This window comes from Salmo salar, chromosome ssa01, assembly GCF_905237065.1.
Source record: "Salmo salar chromosome ssa01, Ssal_v3.1, whole genome shotgun sequence".
Lineage (NCBI taxonomy): Eukaryota > Metazoa > Chordata > Actinopteri > Salmoniformes > Salmonidae > Salmo > Salmo salar.
In genome coordinates this window covers 147,967,210-147,989,609 of record NC_059442.1, presented here as the reverse complement: position 1 = coordinate 147,989,609, position 22,400 = coordinate 147,967,210, and the positions used below count along the sequence as shown (strand labels likewise).

At 42.0% G+C, this 22,400-nt stretch overlaps 1 protein-coding gene across 3 annotated transcripts in view; it reads right to left on the bottom strand.

The window, feature by feature from the left end:
- Positions 1 to 11,821: 11,821 nt before the first annotated feature.
- The window catches only part of erbin (erbb2 interacting protein), a 150,029-nt gene continuing 139,450 nt past the window's right edge, over positions 11,822 to 22,400 (bottom strand). For all 3 annotated transcript variants that reach the window (XM_045691888.1, XM_045691890.1, XM_014137072.2), the window contains 4 exons: positions 19,603 to 19,788; positions 15,979 to 16,071; positions 15,626 to 15,700; positions 11,822 to 15,221 (listed from right to left, as the gene is read on the bottom strand). In XM_045691888.1, the coding sequence (XP_045547844.1) occupies positions 15,114 to 15,221; positions 15,626 to 15,700; positions 15,979 to 16,071; positions 19,603 to 19,788 (462 nt within the window). In that variant the 3' untranslated portion in view covers positions 11,822 to 15,113. The remainder of the gene's footprint in view (positions 15,222 to 15,625; positions 15,701 to 15,978; positions 16,072 to 19,602; positions 19,789 to 22,400) is intronic.

Here is a 22,400-nt window from a genome sequence, read left to right as displayed (position 1 = left end):
TACGCACTACCCTCTGTAGTGCCTTGTGGTCGGAGGCTGAGCAGTTGCCATACCAGGCAGTGATGCAACCAGTCAGGATGCTCTCGATGGTGCAGCTGTAGAACTTTTGAGCTATTACACTGCAGTCTTGCACAGTGTGTAGCTGGGGTTACTCATTTTCTGTTGTACTTACAGTTAAGACAGTAACTATCCTAGTTTCTCTTGGAAACCCACATCTCAGCTCTATTACACTGAGGGTTTCAGTGTGTAGCTGGGTTTACTATAGTTATGTTGCACTACTTTACAATACAGACAGTAACTAACCTAGTTTACAGTAACTATTCAGCTATATTACACTGGGGTATTACACAGTGTGTAGCTGGGTTTACTATAGTTATGTTGCACTACTTTACAATACAGACGGTAACTAACCTAGTTTACAGTAACTATTCAGCTATATTACACTGGGGTATTACACAGTGTGTAGCTGGGTTTACTATAGTTTTTCTGTTGCAGTTTGACTAAAAGTGTTTTTCCTACGTATGGGAACTATACAGTCACCTCTCATGGCAGACTTTGTGGATCTGCTGCCATGGGTTTGGGTTTTCTGACCATGCTGCCCGGTCTGACTGACCAGCCGGCTGGATGGACCTAGCTGTCTTGCCGACTGGCCAGACCTAACTTTCTGGCCGGCTGGCCGGACCTAGCTATCTGGCAGGGCCGGACATAGCTTTCTGGCAACCTACCTAGCCTTGCGGACCTATCTACCATACCTACCCAACCAGCCGTAAACCAGGTAAGTAGGTCTGGCCAAAAGGGACATAGGTCAGTTAGGTCTGGCAGGCCAGGTAGGTTGGTGGGCCAGCTGGCCAGGTAGGTAGGACGACAGGCCAGGCAGGTAGGTCCAGCCTGCTAGGTAGATAGGTCAGGTAGGTAGGTCCAGTTAATCAAGTAGGTCCGGTCAGCCAGGTAGGTAGGACGCCAGGCAGGTAGGTCCAGCCCGATAGGTAGATAGGTAGGTAGGTCCAGTTAATCAAGTAGGTCCGGCCAGCCAGGTAGGTCCCGCCGGCCAGATGGGACAGGCCAGTTGGGTAGGTCAGGTAGATAGGTCTGCCCTGCTAGTTAGGTAGGTCAGGTAGGTAGGTCCAGTTAATCAAGTAGGTCCGGTCAGCCAGGTAGGTAGGACGCCAGGCAGGTAGGTCCAGCCCGATAGGTAGATAGGTAGGTAGGTCCAGTTAATCAAGTAGGTCCGGCCAGCCAGGTAGGTCCCGCCGGCCAGATGGGAGCGGCCAGTTGGGTAGGTCAGGTAGATAGGTCCGCCCTGCTAGGTAGGTAGGTCAGGTAGGTAGGTCCAGTTAATCAAGTAGGTCCGGACAGCCAGGTAGGCCCTGCCGGCCAGATGGGACCGGCCAGTTGGGTAGGTCAGGTAGATAGGTCCGCCCTGCTAGGTAGGTAGGTCCGGCCAGCCGGCCAGGCAGGTAGGTCCGGCCGGCCGGGTGGAAGCCAAGTAGGTCGTTTTTTCTCTGCCAAGAAGTTTCCTTTTATTTGAACGTCTGTTGTTGTCACGTTTTTTTTAAATCATATTTTAAGTAATTTTAATGAAGCATTATGACCATCTATCACTTTACTCGCACTAAGAAAATGCACTTTATGACACTGTCAAGAACGAAAATATATTTAATTAGTTTACTCCAATTAGGGGAGGCTTGGTAGGGTTAGGGGAAAAAAGTAAAGAAGGAAAATATAATTAAAAAATATATATATTTTAAATATTTGAATAATCAAAAGAAAAAATGTGTTTATTTATTAGCCTAGTGGTTATAAGTATTTACATTTACATTTACGTCATTTAGCAGACGCTCTTATCCAGAGCGACTTACAAATTGGTGCATTCACCTTATGATGCCCAGTGGAACAACCACTTTACAATAGTACATCTATATCTTTTTTGGGGGGGAGGGTTAGAAGGATTACTTAATCCTATCCCAGGTATTCCTTAAAGAGGTGGGGTTTCAGGTGTCTCCGGAAGGTGGTGATTGACTCCGCTGTCCTGGCGTCGTGAGGGAGCTTGTTCCACCATTGGGGTGCCAGAGCAGCGAACAGTTTTGACTGGGCTGAGCGGGAACTGTGCTTCCGCAGAGGTAGTGAGGCGAGCAGGCCAGAGGTGGATGAACACAGTGCCCTTCTTTGGGTGTAGGGACTGATCAGAGCCTGAAGGTACGGAGGTGCCGTTCCCCTCACAGCTCCGTAGGCAAGCACCATGGTCTTGTAGCAGATGCGAGCTTCAACTGGAAGCCAGTGGAGTCTGCGGAGGAGCGGGGTGACGTGAGAGAACTTGGGAAGGTTGAACACCAGACGGGCTGCGGCGTTCTGGATGAGTTGTAGGGGTTTAATGGCACAGGCAGGGAGCCCCGCCAACAGTGAGTTGAAGTAATCCAGACGGGAGATGACAAGTGCCTGGATTAAGACCTGCGCCGCTTCCTGTGTGAGGCAGGGTCGTACTCTGCGAATGTTGTAGAGCATGAACCTACAGGATCGGGTCACCGCCTTGATGTTAGTGGAGAACGACAGGGTGTTGTCCAGGGTCACGCCAAGGCTCTTAGCACTCTGGGAGGAGGACACAATGGCATATTTAGGCATATCTTGTGAATTAGGCCTCGTGAAAATGTGAAATCATTGTCAAAGCGAAAGCGATACTGTTACATGTAGGCCTAGATTATCAAAACTGTCTTTTAACAACTCAAAATCAATTGCATGTGACACAGGAACCACTGACTCGTTGCATTTTTCTATTAACAAGACACCTGCTGGGAACTTTTAACTGGTTAGGGCAGCCCATGAAGCGTCCTAAATAACTGTTGACTAGGTGTGAATCTTATGACTAAAGAGGCTTCATGAATAGTGTTTTTCTTTTACCCATGAAAGCAGGAGTAAAATGTCTCTATTCTCAGCACTTATGGGCCCTGATCTCAGAGTTGGTGGCAGTCTGGTTGGCTGCCTGTGCGTGGGTCGTCTCTACAGCTTCAGTGCTTGGATTCCTGATATCAATTTCAATCCCCTCTCTCTCCCTGAGCCCATGCCCCAAACAGACAGAACAGCAACACCAACAGAGTTAGAGCTCTACATTTTGAAATGACACCTCTTCAGAACTAATGTAGTCTAATCTGGGCTCCTCAATCCCCCTTCTTATATAGACAGGACTTGGTGAACCAATACAGTACATGAGAACTGAACACTTGTCTACAGTGGACATTTTTAGAATATAGCCAAGGTGGTTTTTCTAATGATCAATTAGCCTTTTAAAATGATAATGTTGGATTAGCTAACACAACATGCCACAGGAGTGATGGTTGCTGATAATGGGCCTCTGTACGCCTATTGTTTAAATTTATTTTACCTTTATTTAACTAAGCAAGTCAGTTAAGAACAAATTCTTATTTTCAATGACGGCCTAGGAACAGTGGGTTGACTGCCTTGTTCAGGGGCAGAATGACAGATTTTTACCTTGTCAGCTTGGGGATTCGATCTTGCAACCTTTCGGTTTTCAAGTCCAACGCTCTAACCACTAGGCTACCTGCCGCCCCCCTATGTAGATATTCCATTAAAAATCAGCCGTTTCCAGCTATAATAGTCATTTACAACATTAACACTGTATTTCTGAACAATTTGATGTTATTTTAATGGACAAAAAATTTGCTTTTCTTTCAAAAACAAGGACGTTTCTAAGTGACCCCAAACTTTTGAACGGTAGTGTGTCCGTGTATGTATACAGTTGAAGTCGGAAGTTTACATAAACCTTAGCCAAATACATTTAAACTCAGTTTTTCACAATTCCTGACATTTAATCCTGGTAAAAAGTCAGTTTTAGGTCAGTTAGGATTACCACTTTATTTTAAGAATGTGAAACGTCAGAATAATAGTAGAGATAATGATTTATTTCAGCTTTTATTTCTTTCATCACATTCCCAGTGGGTCAGAAGATTACATACACTCAATTAGTATTTGGTAGCATTGCCTTTAAATTGTTTAACTTGGGTCAAACGTTTCGGGTAGCCTTCCACAAGCTTCCCACAATAAATTGGGTGAATTTTGGCCCCTTCCTCCTGACAGAGCTGGTGTAACTGAGTCAGGTTTGTAGGCCTCCTTGCTCACACACACTTTTTCAGTTCTGCCCACCCATTTTCTATAGGATTGAGGTCAAGGCTTTGTGATGGCCACTCCAATACCTTGCCTTTGTTGTCCTTAAGCCATTTTGCCACAACTTTGGAAGTATGCTTGGGGTCATTGTGCATTTGGAAGACCCATTTGGGACCAAGCTTTAACTTCCGGACTGATGTCTTGAGATGTTGCTTCAATATATCCACATCATTTTCCTACCTCATGATGCCATCTATTTTGTGAAGTGCACCAGTCCCTCCTGCAGCAAAGCACCCCCACAACATGATGCTGCCACCCCGTGCTTCACAGTTGGGATGGTGTTCTTCATCTTGCAAGCGTCCGCCTTTTTCCTCCAAACATAACAATGGTCATTATGGCCAAACAGTTCTATTTTTGTTTCATCAGACCAGAGGACATTTCTCCAAAAAGTACAATCTTTTGTCCCCATGTGCAGTTGCAAACCGTAGCCTGGCTTTTTTTATGGCTGTTTTGGAGCAGTGGCTTCTTCCTTGCTGAGCAGCGTTTCAGGTTATGTCGATATAGGACTCGTTTTACTGTGGATATAAATACTTTTGTACCTGATTTCTCCAGTATCTTCACAAGGTCCTTTGCTGTTGTTCTGGGATTGATTTGCACTTTTCACACCAAAGTACGTTCATCTCTAGGAGACAAAACGCATCTCCTTCCTGAGCGGTATGACGGCTGCGTGGTCCCATGGTGTTTATACTTGCGTACTATTGTTTTTACAGATGAACATGGTACCTTCAGGCGTTTGGAATTTGCTCCCAAGGATGAACCAGACTTGTGGAGGCCTACAATTTTTTTCTGAGGTCTTGGCTGATTTCTTTTGATTTTCCCATGATGTCAAGCAAAGAGGCACTGGGTTTGAAGGTAGGCCTTGAAATACATCCACAGGTACACCTCCAATTGACTCAGGCTAATTGACATCATATATCAGAAGCTTCTAAAGCCATGACATTATTTTCTGGAATTTTCCAAGCTGTTTAAAGGCACAGTCAACTTAGTGTATGTAAACTTCTGACCCACTGGAATTGTGATACAGTGAATTATGAGTGAAATAACCTGTCTGTAAACAATTGTTGGAAAAATTACTTGTATCATGGACAAAGTAGATGTCCTAACCAACTTGCCAAAACTATAGTTTGTTAACAAGAAATTGTGGAGTGGTTGAAAAACGAGTTTTAATGACTCCAACCTAAGTGTATGTAAACTTCCGACTTCAACTGTATATGAATATAAGAAATAATGAGCACTACCCCAAGAAATCTCATTCGATTTTGAAAAGTGTGTAAGTAAGTAGTACCTGTAACTGGGCTGTACTCATGGTTGATGTTTGTGTAGACTTTGGTGAGGATCAGCGTGGTTGCACCACTTAGGCGTCCTACATACGCTGATTAAGTTCTCAAACTGGCAGAGAATGCCACCTTTGGTCTTTATTTTATTTTTATTTCACCTTTATTTTACCAGGTAGGCCAGTTGAGAACAAGTTCTCATTTACAACTGCGACGACCTGGTTGGTCTGTGAACACAACAGATCAACATGTTTATTTTCAATAACTACTTCTGTACTGTAGAATCAAGCACATAATATACTGTGTTACTGTAATGTGATCCATGTCTGTCACGGTGGACCTGAGATTCCAACCAGTGTTACCATCACACCATTCAATACCTTCAATACTGTTGAGGTATAGAGCCCAAGGGATTGTTTAAAGAGTTACTTATGCTACATTTTGAGAGGTAAATTAATTAAATGATCCTACACACTACTACAGTATAATGACAAATAGAAAAAATCAGACATTAATTTACTTGGTAACAGATAATGATAATATAACTATTGGATGACAATAATAGATTAGGTAAATAATATATGACAAGGCTCTGAATGTCTGTCTACAGAGGTGTTGCTAACAACTTCTAATGACATATGCACAACTAGTCAAAATATTTTTCTGTTTACAAGGGTCAATTGTTGTGGGTAGAATTAGTTGGGGAACAAAAAGCATCTTGTCACAGTATAAAAAGTATCTTACCCGCATTCTCTCTCTGCAGCTCTTTCATCTCTTCTCACTGGCTGTCACTCTGGCCCTTATGGCGGCAATTACAGAGAGAACATTTTTGGAACTCTTGATCGGATCTGATACCAAATGATAAACAATTGTTTAAGTATTAATTAAATACATTTTTCACACATTAGGGCGGATTTATGGCAACAAAACATTAATTTAGACAATGATGTTCATATCAGTGAACAAAATTATCTCTGAAATGAATTCACATCCACACATTTACTTGCATTCTCTCTCTTCAGTTCCTCCATCTGGCTCTCACTGGCTGTCATTATGGCCCACATGGCTGACAGTTCTGTGCTTGAACTGGAATTAAGCAAACAAACAAAAAACATTTAACGATGGTGTTCATACTGTATCAATGATCAAAACTATAAACACAACATGCAACAATTTCAAAGAATTGATTGAGTTACAGTTCATATGAAGAAATCAGTCAATTTAAATAAATTCATTAGAAATCTATGGATTTCACATAACTGGGAAAACGGATATCAAATCAAATTTTATAGGTCACATACACATGGTTAGCAGATGTTAATGCGAGTGTAGCGAAATGCTTGTGCTTCTAGTTCTGACAGTGCAGTAATATATATCAAGTAATCTAACAATTTCACAACAATTACCTTATATTGCAAGTGTAAAGGGATGAATAAGTAAAGGGATGAATAAGTGTAAAGGGATGAATAAGAATATGTACATATAAATATATGGATGAGCGATGGCCGTGCGGCATAGGCAAGATGCAGTAGATGGTATAGAGTACAGTATATACATATGAGATGAGTAATGTAGGGTATGTAATCATTATATAAAGTGGCATTGTTTAAAGTGACTAGTGATACATTTATTACATCCAATTATTAAATATTAAAGTGGCTAGAGATTTGAGTCAGTATGTTGGCACCAGCCACTCAATGTTAGTGATGGCTGTTTAACTTCTTCGTGATAGGGGGCAGTATTCGGAAGTTTGGATGAATGAGGTGCCCAAAGTAAACTGCCTGTTACTCAGGCAGTTTAGGATATACATATAATTGCATATAATTGGGGTTATTGGATATAAAACACTCTAAAGTTTCCAAATAAAATAATGTCTGTGAGTATAACAGAACTGCTATGGCAGGCAAAAACCCGAGAACAATCCATCCAGATCTTTTTTTTTCTTCAGCTCACCACTGATTACAATGGCTGGCAATGGGAATATAAAAGGAATACCTCCCAGATTGCAGTTCCTAGGGCTGCCACTAGATGCCAACAGTCTCTAGAAAGAGTTTAAGGCATGTTTTTTGAAAAATGAGCTAGAATTTGTAGTTTTTTTAAGTGGCTCCCATTTTGGCTGTACTGTTTGTAGCGCGTTCTGGTGAGGGCGCGCACTTCGTTATTTATCTCCTGTAATGAATATACTATTCTCCGTCTTAAATTTTATCATTTATTTACATATTAGGGTACCTGAGGATTGATTAGGAATGTTGTTTGACTTGTTTGGAAGAAGTTTATTGGTAACTTACGGGATTCATTTGTATGCATTTTGAATGAGGGAAACCGGTGGATTACTGAGTCAAACGCGCCAACTAAACAGACTTTTTTGGAATATAAAGAAGGACTTTATCGAACAAAACGACCATTTGTGATGTAGCTGGGACCCTTTGGATTGCAAACAGAGGAAGATCTTCAAAGGTAAATTATTTATTTTATCGTTATTTCTGACTTTCGTGATGCATCTGCTTGGTTGGAAAATGTTTGGTGTGCTCTGGCGAGGGCGCACTTGGTTATTTATCTTCGGTAATGAATATACTATTCTCCGTCTTAAATTTGATCGTTTATTTACATATTGGGTACCTGAGGATTGGTTTGACTTGCTTGGACCAAGTTTATTGGTAACTTTTGGGATTCATTTTGTATGCATTTAAAACAAGGGGAAACAGGTGGATTATTGAATGAAGCGCACCAACTAAACAAACTTTTTTGGGACATAAAGAAGGACTTTATCAAACAAAATGACCATTTGTGATGTAGCTGGGACCCTTTGGATTGCAAACAGAGGAAGATCTTCAAAGGTAAGTAATTTATTTTATCGCTATTTCTGACTTGCGTGATGCATCTGCTTGGTTGGAAAATGTTTTTAATGCTTTTGTACGCGGGGCGCTGTCCTCGGATAATCGCATGGTATGCTTTTGCCGTAAAGCCTTTTTGAAATCTGACAAAGCGGCTAGATGAACAAGAAGTTAAGCTTTTAACCAATATATAACATTTGTATTTTCATGAATGTTTAATATTAAGAATTTTGTATTTTTGAATGTCGTGCTCTGCAATTTTACCGGATGTTGTCGAGGCCGGGCGCTAGCGGTACGCCTTTCCAAACAGTCTGATGGCCTTGAGATAGAAGCTGTTTTTCAGTCTCTCGGTCCCAGCTTTGATGCACCTGAACTGACCTCGCCTTCTGGATGATAGCGGGGTGAACAGGCAGTGGATCGGGTGGTTGTTGTCCTTGATAATCTTTTTGGCCTTCCTGTGACATTGGGTGGTGTAGGTGTCCTGGAGGGCAGGTAGTTGCCCCCGGTGATGCGTTGTGCAGACCGCACTACCCTCTGGAGAGCCTTACGGTTGTGGGCGGAGCTGTTGCGCCTTCTCCACCACGCTGTCTGTGTGGGTGGACCATTTCAGTTTGTCTGTGATGTTTACGCCGAAGAACTTTCCACCTTCTCCACTACTGTCCCGTCGATGTGGATAGGGGGGTGCTCCCTTTGCTGTTTCCTGAAGCCCACAATCATCTCCTTTGTTTTGTTGACGTTGAGTGTGAGGTTATTTTCCTGACACCACACTCCGAGGGCCCTCACCTCCTCCCTGTAGGCCATCTCGTCGTTGTTGGTAATCAAGCTTACCACTGTAGTGTTGTCTGCAAACTTGATGATTGAGTTGGAGGCGTGCATGGCCACGCAGTCATGGGTGAACAGCGAGTACAGGAGAGGGCTGAGAACGCACCCTTGTGGGGCCCCAGTGTTGAGGATCAGCGGGGTGGAGATGTTGTTTCCTACCCTCACCACCTGGGGACGGCCTGTCAGAAAGTCCAGGACCCAGTTGCACAGGGCGGGGTCGAGACCCAGGGTCTCGAGCTTAATGACGAGTTTGGAGGGTACTATGGTGTTAAATGCTGAGCTGTAGTCAATGAAGAGCATTCTTACATAGGTATTCCTCTTGTCCAGATGGGTTAGGGCAGTGTGCAGTGTGATTGCGATATGCATCTGTTGGTCACATATACCATAAAGAAATGGGCCTCACAATGGGCCTCAGGATTTCGGCACGGTATTATTGTGCATTCCAATTGCAATCGATAAAATGCAAACAGGTTGCCCACACGACGCCATACACATGGTCTGTGGTTGCTGTTTAATTAGCTTCTTGATATGCGTCACGAATGCTAGGAGTGGTGGTAGGAGTCAGGCGCAGAGAGCAGAGGTAAGGAAAAATGAGATTTATTTTCTCTGGTACGACACAGTCGACGCCAACACAACAGGGGTGTGAACAAAATTACCAACCCATACACAACGGGCACACAGTCCGGAAAGAAAATAATCCAAGCAGATCGCCAGCACATGAAACAAGCACACTGACGATAAAATAATCCCGCACAAACCTGGGCGGGCTAAACAGGCTTAAATAACCACAAATCAACACACACAAATAAGGAACAGGTGCAAACAATAAGACATACCAACAGAAAAGGAAAAAGGGATCAGCTGGTAGGCCGGCGACGAGGACCGCCGAGCGCCGCCCGAGCAGGCAGGGGAGCCACCTTCGGTGGGATTCGTGACAATATGCCACACCAGTCAGGTGGATAGATTATTTTAGCAAAAGAGAAATACTCACTAACAGGGATGTAACCAAATTTGTGCACAGAATTTGAGATAAATTAACCTTTGTGCGTATGGAACATTTCTGGGATCATTTATTTCAGCTCATGAAACATGGGAGCAACACTTATCATGTTGCGTTTAGATTTTTGTTCTGTAGGCCCTTCAATGCCTGCATCAACACTGTCACCGGCTGTCATTCTGGCCTGCACTGCATACAGTTCTGCCGCTTGTTCTAGAATCACGAGGAACAAATCAAACATTAGATCTGTTGATAATTTTATTGACTAAAGTTGACAAAACTCTGTAGATAGGAAGAAACCTTGAGAGGAACCAGGCCACAGAGGGAGTATTGTAGTTAGTTAAAATAATGACGTGAAAAATAATACCACTATGTGGTATTCACACATTTATTTCTCTCTCCTTAGCCCTTCAACCTGCTCCATGTTCCTCAGCTCAACTCTCTGTTCCACCACCATGTTTCTCGGCGCTCTCACCCCATCCCAGATCTCAAAGACGGTGGTGGTATGGTCGGTTGCCTGTGCGTGGGTCGTCTCTGTAGTTTTAGTCGTTGGGCTCCTGAGCTCAATTTCAATCCCTTTTCTCTCCACACCTTCATTACTACTTGTATTTGGGAGAGGCATTGACATGTTGAAAGCACTGAGCTGTCTATTTAAACGACTAGCACACAGCTCAGACACCCATACATACCTCACAAGACAGGTCTCTTCACAGTCCCCAAGTCCAGAACAGACTATGGGAGGCGCACAGTACTACATAAAGCCATGACTACAGGTAACTGATGCAAGCAAGATAATCAGATTTTAAAAACAGATAAAAATACACCTTATGGAACAGTGGGGACTGTGAAGCAGCACAGACACATGCATAAACACATATAACATGGATTTTGTGTTGTCGATATGTGGTAGTGGAGTAGGGCCCTGAGGGCACACACTTAGTGTGTTGTGAAATCTGTTATGAATGTATTGTATAACTGCCTTAATTTTGCCGGACCTCAGGAAGAGTAGAGTAGCTAATGGGAATCCATAATAAATACAATACAAATAAATACTCTCTCCCTGAGCCCATGCCCCAAACAGACAGAACAGCAACACCAACAGAGTTAGAGCTCTACATTTTGAAATGACACCTCTTCAGAACTAATGTAGTCTAATCTGGGCTCCTCAATCCCCCCGTATACAGACCGGACTTGGTGAACCAATACATGGAAACTGAACACTTGTCTACAGTGGACATTTTTAGAATATAGCCAAGGTGTAACATAACACAGGTAAAGATTACTATACGCTAAGTCCATTAAATTTGGTGGCGTGGGAGCATCACAGCTGTTACGTAGTTCAAGGGCTCTCCTTATGTTCATTTTATTTTCCAAATCCTAATACATAGCTGCATTAATATGTATTTCTTGCAACTGTATCTTCAACATCACAGACGGCCAGTGACACCTTATTTGGGGAGGATAGGCTTATAGTAATGGCTGGAACGGAATAAATGGAATGGTTTTAAACACATCAAACACCCTTTCCATGTGTTTAATATCATTCCATTCACCCCATTCCCACCATTATTATGAGCCGTCCTCCCCTCAGCAGTTTCCTGTGTTCAACATATTAATGTTAATATCCACGTTAATATCCACACATGCTCTGGCATGGGGTGTTGATTTATTCCAAACCTTTGGAAAATCATGTTGAGTGTCATTCAATGAAGAAAACATTTTAAAGAGCATTAGTTTATTTCTTGTTTTCCACAGGTTACCTCAGAAACAGTATAATTATATACAAAATCTGGAATGTTGAATAAATGCATATCAATCATCTTAATGCAGCTGTTTCCAGAGAAACCTTTGAAAGAGCTTTACATTAAAAGGGTTGTGTCTGCATTGCAACTTATTGCTAGTTTTACAAACTCAGAGTGACTAATGCCATGATTAATTCATTTCTTAACTTTTTAAAAGTATTTACATTTTGATTAGTAATGTCTAAAAAGTCCCAGGAAAATGTGCTAAATAAATAAAAACAAGGTGTGAACATGAAGAGACCAGTTGTTGTTGGATATGGAAAACAGGTGAGCCCCGAGGTTTTAGTCCCAGATTGTCTACAGTCTATTGGACAGTTATTTTCCTTCTTTTTCCATGAATATAAAAAAAATGACCTTGACAATCATTAGATTGTTCTTATTCCCAGATCAAAAAGTAAAAGAACAGTGCCCACAACAAAACAGCACAAAAAACTATTACAATGTTTCTTAAACTAATCTTGAGAGGGGGAAATGCAGGAGAAGTCTTAAAATGTTACCACTTGAGGTGAACATTGACCAATGACAAAAATATCTGCAGTTATTATGAGCGTGCCACTGGGGCTGCAGTTGATTAAAAAACTATACAGTTTCAGTTGGGCGCAATGTTCAGTTGGAATTCAAAATGGAAAAGAGGGGAGCAAACATCATTGACACAGTTTTACATTCGAGTCACAAGTTGACAGTACCATGAGCATAATCTTTAGCTGTATGCATGAAGTAATTGAATACATACAGGTACAGTAGATTACATACCATTTTAAATTTGTAATATTCAATATATGCCATTTAGCAGACACTTTTATCCAAAGCGACTTAGTCAAATTTGTTAGGTATTGGGATGACATAAATGACAACGTCATAACTTTATATATGCTCAGTCACAATTCAGTGTTTGCATTACAATCAATTTGTAAACTAATTTCCCTGGGGCCATAACTTGTAGATATCTTTGAATTGGACCATTTTAGTTTCTGTAGGAAATACGTAATTTTTTTATGGATTAAATCACAAATTAGACAATTCATAGGGTGATTTCATGCAAACAACACATACATCTATAAACTTTTGATCACACCGAGTGGACATATAATTTGACACAATTCAATTAAACATTACAAATGACTGTTTTTTGCCTTTGCAGCTCTGATTGACTTCATTTTACACTGGTGTAAAAGTGAATCATGTTTACACAACAGATAGACGTAACAATCTGGTTTGAACTGTTTTCGGAGCAGTCAAGCTTGGGAAAACTAGCAACTCATTTGTAAGGGCAGAGTGCCACAAGACCATTCACTATTATACAATGCAGACTAAAATGTTTGTTTCTTTGCTAAAGATATGTTTTTATTTAAAAAAAAGATTCACAATATAAATCCTGTGTAATAATATTTTATTACAGGTTATTAAAAATGCAATCGGATGTCTTTCTGAATGAAAACAAATCCTATTGCTATTAAACCATTATGACAAGTCACGCGGCGTGTACTCAAGAGGAGAGTGTTTAGTTTGTTGTGAAACGAAGTACATGAATATTGCTTGAGGGTCAGGGTCGTCACTCCTTCCCTCCCCTTGTTCTAACAGTTCAAGGTCTATGGCACTTGACAGCTCCCCCCTAGTTCATTTGATCCAGCGTAGAGCAAAGAGTCCATATATGAAACACTATCTCAACACAAAAAGAGATGATGCATGATGTCGAAAAATATGTTATTTTACACACAAAGGCAAAATGTGGTTGTTTTCCGCCACTTAAAAAGAAATGTACAGACAGAAACCCCTTTTCAATCTGAAAGCATGTGAGAGTGTTTTCTAGTCACCAATGGCTGCCTTCAGGGAGAAGCCCTTTAGAGTCTTACCAACATGAGTGAAAGGGGCACAGAGACCAGGCCAATACTTGCTCAGAGTCTGACACTGGCTGCATCTGAAATGACACCATATATCCTTTGTATACAGTTCACCACTAGTATGTAGCGTGCTCTATGGGGAATAGGGTGTCACTCCCAGCAGCAGCTCCAACACATGGGGTGTAATCATTCGTCCAAACAGTTGCAAAACTGAACTTTTTGCAACTAAAACAACAGTTTATATTGGACACTTTCAGCTAGGCCCCTCCCTGTTTCGTTGAGTTTGCTTCCGTTTAACAAATGTTTTGCAACAAAATCAGCGTAATGAATACATCCCTGGCCATGGTCTCCGCACATGTTTAGCTTACCTACGTTTACCACTCCGCCTTCTGACCCAGTCTCACATCACATTCTGGTTAGGCTAACTAAGGCCAAGCAAAGGCATTCCTCTCTCATGATCTGTTCCATATCCCAGTCCCAATTCCATTTCACATACAAAGAGCGTTTTACAGCATCCAAGTAGTCGGCACTCGGGGCGGTTGATTCAGTGACGGAGGATTTGTTCAGGAGGTGAGTGAGGGATATTTCAAGCCAGTGGTGCCATGGAGGCTACTGAAACTGCTCCCACGCTAAAATGAGGACAGTACAGATACTGGATGTATGCAGTGTGGCTCACAGGTTCTATGGAGGCAGAGGCAAATACATTGTCCTTCTGAAATATCCACCATGTATGGAACTCGTTCCAAAAACTGTCACAGTTGTAAGTAGGCAGGGGGACATTTTAGAAAATAAACTTTCCCCGAAAGCGCAATCCAGTACTACATTTGTCTCCACAAGAAAGCACATAACATTGTCCCCCATATCACATCTCGGCTAGGTCAAACAAGTGGTTTCAGCATCTTCTTAAAAATAATAATAACATGACTTAAAAATAAAGGCAAATCAGATGTAAGCAGAGAGCGATAAAGAGAGAAAGAGAGGTAGCCCTGTCCTCTAGTGGTCAACTACAGTTAATGCTCAACTACAGCAACTAGAAACTGCAATGATGAGGGTGAATTATTTTCTTTGAAAAACAAGTCTTTACAGAAAGCAGTCTTTACAAAATCTCTGTGTCATTGGAGCACACGCCTTCTCTGCTGTGTCCTCTGAGTAAAAAATAACCGGGCTATCCCACAGTGATGGGCTATCCCCCCAAGTCCACTTGATGCAGTGGTTCGGCCCCCGTTATCCCAAAAGCTCTTAAAGGTTCTCTTCACCATAAAGCAGTTTTGCCAGGCTCCTCTGTGTTTAAAAATAAGAAGGAAGTGGACATTCAGTTCTCGTGTGGTTTCGTCTGGATCGGAGGTCACAGTCCTGTCTGTCTCGCTCTACGCTGTCACCTCTCGGACAATGATCATATCCACAGTGGTGGGAAACGTCTTCAGCAGGGCTACGGCGTTCCCGTGGTCAATGTTCACAAAGCTGTATCCGTTCGCCTGGGTGGAAAAGGAGTTATAAATACATTTCATTGATTTAATTTGAGATTTGTGGATATTTAGCTAAACACCAAGATAGCAACTTTGGCTTTGATGTTTTATTCAATGTTTATTATTATTATTGCTATTTTAACACTTTCTTGAGACTGTACTGAAATCAGAGGGGAAGACAAGTGGGAGAAACAAAGTAGAAAGGTGGAGATGGAGATTGAACCCTAGACACCGTTGGGGTTGCACACCCGTGCATAGAGTCGGAGTCACAGAGGGCATTACCGCTAGATCACAGCCTCTGCACTACAGATGTTTGTAGTGGGTTCATAGTAGGTAAACATCTGTTCAGCAAAGAACCTATACTGTACAGATTTATGCTAGATAGGATATAGAGGTAATGGTATTGGATTTACCTGGAGGATCTTGTCTCCAGGCTGGAGGATCTTTGAGACAGTTCCCTCAGGCTGGACCCTCGTCACAAAGATGCCCTGAGAGAGGAGAGAGAGAGCACCACACCCATTTGGTCAACAACACCCATTACACCATTTCATTGATTGATACTGTTCCAAAAACAGTAAAAATGCATCAACAAGCTAAATTGCTAGCACAGCTAACAATTATAATATAACACTCATGGATCATATTTGAATAAAAATGCTATGTTAAACCTGTGAAACTGTTTACAATCAATTTCACATGCACTAGGCTGCAAAAATAGACAACACTACATTGTTATGGGAAAAAGTGGGCTGATGAGCGTAAATACATTATCTTCCGGACGAAAGGGGTTTCCCCGTCCTCCCACTCCTCCTGATATACTGAACCCTAGCTCAGGGTTCTTCTCCACTTTCACACGGATCTGAAATAGACACACAGACATATTACTCACCTGACAGGGGACTTTACTGTAAACTGTACATTTGAATATGAGTCACACTAGGGTTGCACATATTCAGAGGTGGAAACTTTCCGTGGGAATTAACGGGAATATATGGTAATTAATGGAAATATATGCAAATGAATATTAATACCCTTTAAATGTAGATGTTTTTTGCATTGGATATATTTACCATATCATATGAAGACAAACATAAACCTTATCATAAGTAGACATAATTGCAAATTATTAAATCCTTCCAACAAAAAAAACAACAATTTTGTTACGAATTTAACTTTAATTAAATGAGTTGACTCTTCATATGGGATGATTTCACTGAACAACAAAAGAAAAGGAATATTGAAAGATCCCCGATAATCCATCGCACCTCCCAAAAACGTTTTCAACATACATCTGTAAAATGATAGTCTAGAAACTAAAGCATTGGTTGTCTTCCTCTAAGGCTTCCATGTCTTCTCCCTGGACCTCCTCAATGTCCACCTCTGGAACATCAGACTGAGGCCTCATCTTCACTGTCACTTTCCAACCTTGTTGAGGACGGCTCGTTGTCAGGCTCAAAAAGCCTCAAATTTGCCCAGATGGCCACCAATTTTTCAACCCTTGTATTGGTCAGCCTGTTGCGTGCTTTGGTGTGTGTGTTCCCAAACAAGGACCAGTTGTGCTCTGAGGCGGCTGATGTTGGTGGGATTTGGAGGATGATGGAGGCAACAGGGGAAAATTCACAAAGATCCACAAAGTCCCTTCCACCAGGTGGCTGATGAGATATGTTGGCACGACTGCCATATTGCATCTCCATCCCAAAGCCCTTGCTTGGAACTGTACTTCGCCAGACTGCCAAGAAACTTGCCCTCATCCAGGCAAAGGTGGCAAGACACGGTAGTGATGATAATCTCTACACCAGACAGGATGCTCTTGCCAGCATCCTTGGGGTCCAAGTATACTTGGGCATACTTGGGGTATAAGCCCATACACGCTGCAACGTATATGGGCTTCAGGACGAAGTCGTCACGCTTTTGATGTATTTCAGAACTAAAGTTTGGAGCAACAGTGAAGTGGACAGGGCAGTATGGATTTCTTCTCTTACATCTGCAAGCAGAGTCTGAACATCAGACAGGATGGCGTCTCCCTCAATCCGTGCAATTGCTACTGCTATAGGTTTCAGGAGTTTCAGGCTGCTTACCACTCTCTCCCAAAATACATCATCCAGGAGGATCCTCTTGATGGGGCTGTCCATATCGACAGACTGTGATATGGCCATTTCTTGGAGAGACTCCTTCCCCTCCAGGAGACTGTCAAACATGATGACAACACCACACCAATGGGTGTTGCTAGGCAGCTTCAATGTGGTGCTCTTATTCTTCTCACTTTGCTTGGTGAAGTAGATGGCTGCTATAACTTGATGACCCTTCACATACCTAACCATTTCCTTGGCTCTCTTATAGAGTGTATCCATTGTTTTCAGTGCCATGATGTCCATGAGGAGCAGATTCAATGCATGAGCAGCACAGCCAATGGGTGTGATGTGAGGGTAGGACTCTTCCACTTTAGACCAAGCAGCCTTCATGTTTGCAGCATTGTCTGTCGCCAGTGCAAATGCCTTCTGTGGTCCAGGGTCATTGATGACTGCCTTCAGCTCATCTGCAATGTAGAGACCGGTGTGTCTGTTGTCCCTTGCGTCTGTGCTCTTGTAGAATACTGGTTGAGGGGTGGAGATGATGTAGTTAATTATTCCTTGCCGACGAACATTCGACCACCCATCAGAGATGATTGCAATACAGTCTGCTTTCTCTATGATTTGCTTGACCTTCACTTGAACTCTGTTGAACTCTGCATCCAGCAAATGAGTAGATAAAGCATGTCTGGTTGGAGGGGTGTATGCTGGGCGTAGAACATTCAGAAATCTCTTCCAATACACATTGCCTGTGAGTATCAGAGGTGAAGCAGTTGCATACACAGCTCGAGCAAGACATTCATCAGCATTTCTCTGACTACGTTCCTCCATTGAGTCAAAAAAATGAGCTGTTGCTATCGATAAGGTGTCTGATTCATAATTTTCACCACAAATAGAAGTAGAGGGACTTTTGTCAGAGGTTGCTTGTTGTGAGCGCTGAGGGAACTTTATGCACTTGGCCAGATGATTCTGCATCTTTGTTGCATTCTTCGCATATGATTTGGCATGGTATTTGCAAATGTACACAGCATTTCCTTCTACATTAGCTGCAGTGAAATGTCTTCACACATAAGATAGTGCCCGTGGCATTTTCCTGTAGAGATTATTACAATCAAAACTTACCAGAAAGCATGTAGTCTTTGGCTCAGACAGTGTAGTAGTGTGGGCTCAATAGCATCTCATTAGTGTGCAAGATCTTGAGAATCAGCTGTACATGTGATGGAAGAGTGCACTGTATATGTGATGGAAGAATGCGCTGTGCATGCAGACGTTTCAATTCCATTGAATTGGGGATAGTTTAACCAAAATATGAAACAATACCTTGAATTGCCTCATGTGTATCCCACAAAAAAGGTTCACTGTTATAAGCTAACTTTTTTGATGAATTTAAGCAAAATTCCCCAAATCCCAGGGCTTAACGTCCCATGGAAAATGTCCAGGAAATTGACCAACCCTTTGCAACCCTAAGTCACACACATCACAGTCACAGAGAAAAATATTGGATAAGACTGTGGAGGATTCTTCATTTTTCCCAAGTAGTTCAGGTTACAACAAAACCATGTTACGCATGCTTTAACCTAGTGGTCAGTGTCACCAACCCTATTCCTCGAGCGCTACATGGTATAGTTCAAGCCCAGCACTAAAACACCTATCTGAGCTTGACCCAATCAAGTTGGGGGAGGGGTTATAAGATGACATATAGAATTGTTTTAAGATGGTCATTTAGCTATTTGATTCTCAATTTTAGTACCCCTTTAGGCATAATATATATATATATTTTTTTTTCTTTTTAAAAATAAAATTTTGAATTTGGCCTTCACTACCAAATCCCATGGAAAAGCACTGGATTACACATTCATGAATGGCAAAAAAGACAGTTACTGTACCTCCATACTTCCATTGAATTTTTAACCAGGTACCGGTTACCTTCAGACAACACCGTGACTCTTGTGGTGGTGGTAGAGCAAAATGGACCACCATCGTGTTCGTGAGTCTCATCTTTCCATAGAGTGGTCATAATAGTCTGACAAACACAGCTGCAGAAGGCCGCCATAGGCGGATGTGGTGGATTGAGATGCAGCCAATGCAAAAAAAAATATATCTCTAGCTTATACTGACAGCATTTGATGGGGATTTTTTTACTATGTTACTTAGATTGACGGACCAGTGCGTCAATAGACTCTAGGGGGTGTTAATGTTAGTTTGGATGATGAATGAGGTTTTTAGTTGTGGGCTGACACCCTATAACTCTCCATGGCTAGGGATGGGGGAGCATTGTTTTACTGTAACTCTTCCGTCTCTCATCCATCCCGCCATCCTACCTCCTGCTGCAGTGTGTCGTGAGTGGCCCGTGGCGGAGGGGGTCCCTGGGGCTGCTGGCCATGGGAGACCTTAAGCATCAGGTAGTCGATGAGCTGCTCTCTGGAGGGGTGGCGGGCCATGGGCGCCTGGCACGACATCATCTGGCCTCGCACTGGACCGCCCATCTGACCATTCATCAAAGGCACCTGGGCAATACACAGACAGACATACACACACAAACAGACAGACACACAGAAACAAAGAGACAGACATTGTTATAGAGTTAACATTCCAACAGCAAAATTGATTGTCAGTGCATATCTAAAAGGCTCATCCATAAATAAGCTTTCAACTTCAGCATGGTTTGGGAATACACTGTGTGAGGTTTCATAGTACTATAATCCCTACTTTCCCACCACCTTGGCTACCATAACCCTCTAAAACTAAAGAAAACAAATACTAGGCTATAATCCAGCAAGAGAAAAGCCCTCAAATTTGGCCAAAGGATAAGATAGACTGCAGGACTGGCATACAGAATAACATGATGTAACTGTAACAGCTGTCTTCAAGAATGGACCAAGGCGCAGCGGGAATGTGGATACTCATAGTTTAATTTAAAAAGAGTAAAGCATCCACGGTGAAAAAACAATAAACAAGACAGCAACAGTTTTGCAGGCTAACTAAACGCAGTGCAAAAACAACTACCCACAACCCCAAAGAAAAACACACACTCCTATATAGGACTCCCAATCAAAGGCAACTCAACACACCTGCCTTCAATTGGGAGTCCCAATCACCAACACAACCATTCACACACACAAAACCCCTGCCACATCCTGACCAAAACTAACACCATTACGCCCTCTGCTGGTCAGGACGTGACAGTAACAGAATAAAGTGTGATTTCAGCAGAAGCTGCTGATTTAGCACCAGCAAGGTGCTCTGTCTTAGAGACACTTGCTGTGTGTCCAGCAGCAGGCTCGCCACCGCCCTCAAAGCAATGGAAATCATTTGGCTCCGACTAGTGTGGAGGATGAAGCGTAGAGATAATTTCAGGAAGTTTTATTAGATGGTGGTGGTGCTGCGGTTATTGGCAGGTTCCATTAATGGAGGGAGGACAGAGGGGTGGAGACGCTGGGCTGGCAGGGGTTTGGGTTTTCTCCACGATGAGAGTCAAATCTGAAATTACACCCTATTCCCTACATTCTATGGAATAGGGTAGGATAGGCTAGGGCTCTGGTCAAAATAAGTGCACTATATAAGCAATAGACTTTCTTTATGGTGTGATTCAAGAGTAATTCTTAATGGCAGGTCTGAAGGACCATTTCATCCTGGTAAAACTTAAGGTAGAATCACAAAATGTCGGCAAATTCCCCACATTTGTCCAGAACATGTCTAAATAACAACATTAGTAAATTAATTCCCTATCCATAACCCTAGTTCAAATACATTTGCCCTATCCACGTGAGTCTATCTACAAAAGATCCCATACATTATTTCCTCCAAATGTACATCCAGGCAGATCGACAGTAAGTCTAAGAAGAACAGAGTAGATTGAACTAAAACAAAGAGACCATTGAGTCAGTGCATTCAAAGGAGACATTTACATAAAATAACTTAACGTCTGATAAGGACTTGACATCTGTGTAATAAAAGGGCTGTCTATGAGCCGGGTTGAAGTTCTCTGTAAGACATCACTTGAAACAGACCATTTAAAATTCTCCCAGACAGCAGACTGACCTCATTCTGCAGTTCTGTCTGAGCCGGTTATTGAAAAGAGACAGTAGCAGTATCACCGGACAACCTGCAGGGGTATCCGGAGTGGCTACGGATACATACGGAGTTCTGTATCCCAATTTGCCCAGACTAAAAATAAGTATATTCGTGCAGGTTTTTTTTGCTCGGCTGCAGCTACCCCCTAATTGATCGCCTTTGTCTGGTCATGGTATAGCCGTCAAACTTCAAGTTGTACACAAAACTGTTCGAACTATTGTATTCCATGCCTCAGACAGTAAGCATAAGTGCGATTTCATGTTATTTTTACAGGAGGGGAGTAAGCTATAGCTATTTACATGTTTTACACAAAATACATGATTGACATGTTCATATAAACTTTGTTGTCAGTATTGCAAACATAAGAACGACACAAACAGGCAATATAGCGGTTTCATGTTCTTCTTAGCTGCTGAGTTACATTCAGCTATTTACTCTTGCCACAACATAGCAGCATATTTGACATAACTATGGCACCGGGCGATGCAAAACGAACTCGCCCATTATCAGACTCTTTTTACCGGTCAGCATAACTGCTCGGATGCCTAGAATGTTCCGCTGCCCAGATGTGGAATGCAGCAAGACAGAGATGAGCAGTCTTTATTTTTATATATAAAGAATATACAAAGGACATTTGGGCTAGGGGGTACAATATCACATTACACAAGGACCTTAAGGTACATACACACATTTATGGTCTTTAATGGTCTTAAAATACAGTTCAATTTATTTTTTGGAAGGTGTTTTGTTTGTAAATTTACATTTGTGAAAATGAAATTTGGCCAAAAGAATAATGAAATTAATTACATAAAATTGTTTCAACTTATTTATATCGTAAGTAAAGAATCCAAGCAGTACATCTCTCCACAATAATGTCAAATCTTCATAAATGTGTTATAAATCTACTGATGTCTTGCCACAGATTCCTTACATGAATACAATGCCAAAAAAGATGCAACACTGTTTTGGGTGGTCATTATAACATTTTTTTAACAGATATTATCAATAAAACAACTCCAATAAGGCATGACACAAGGTATAGATA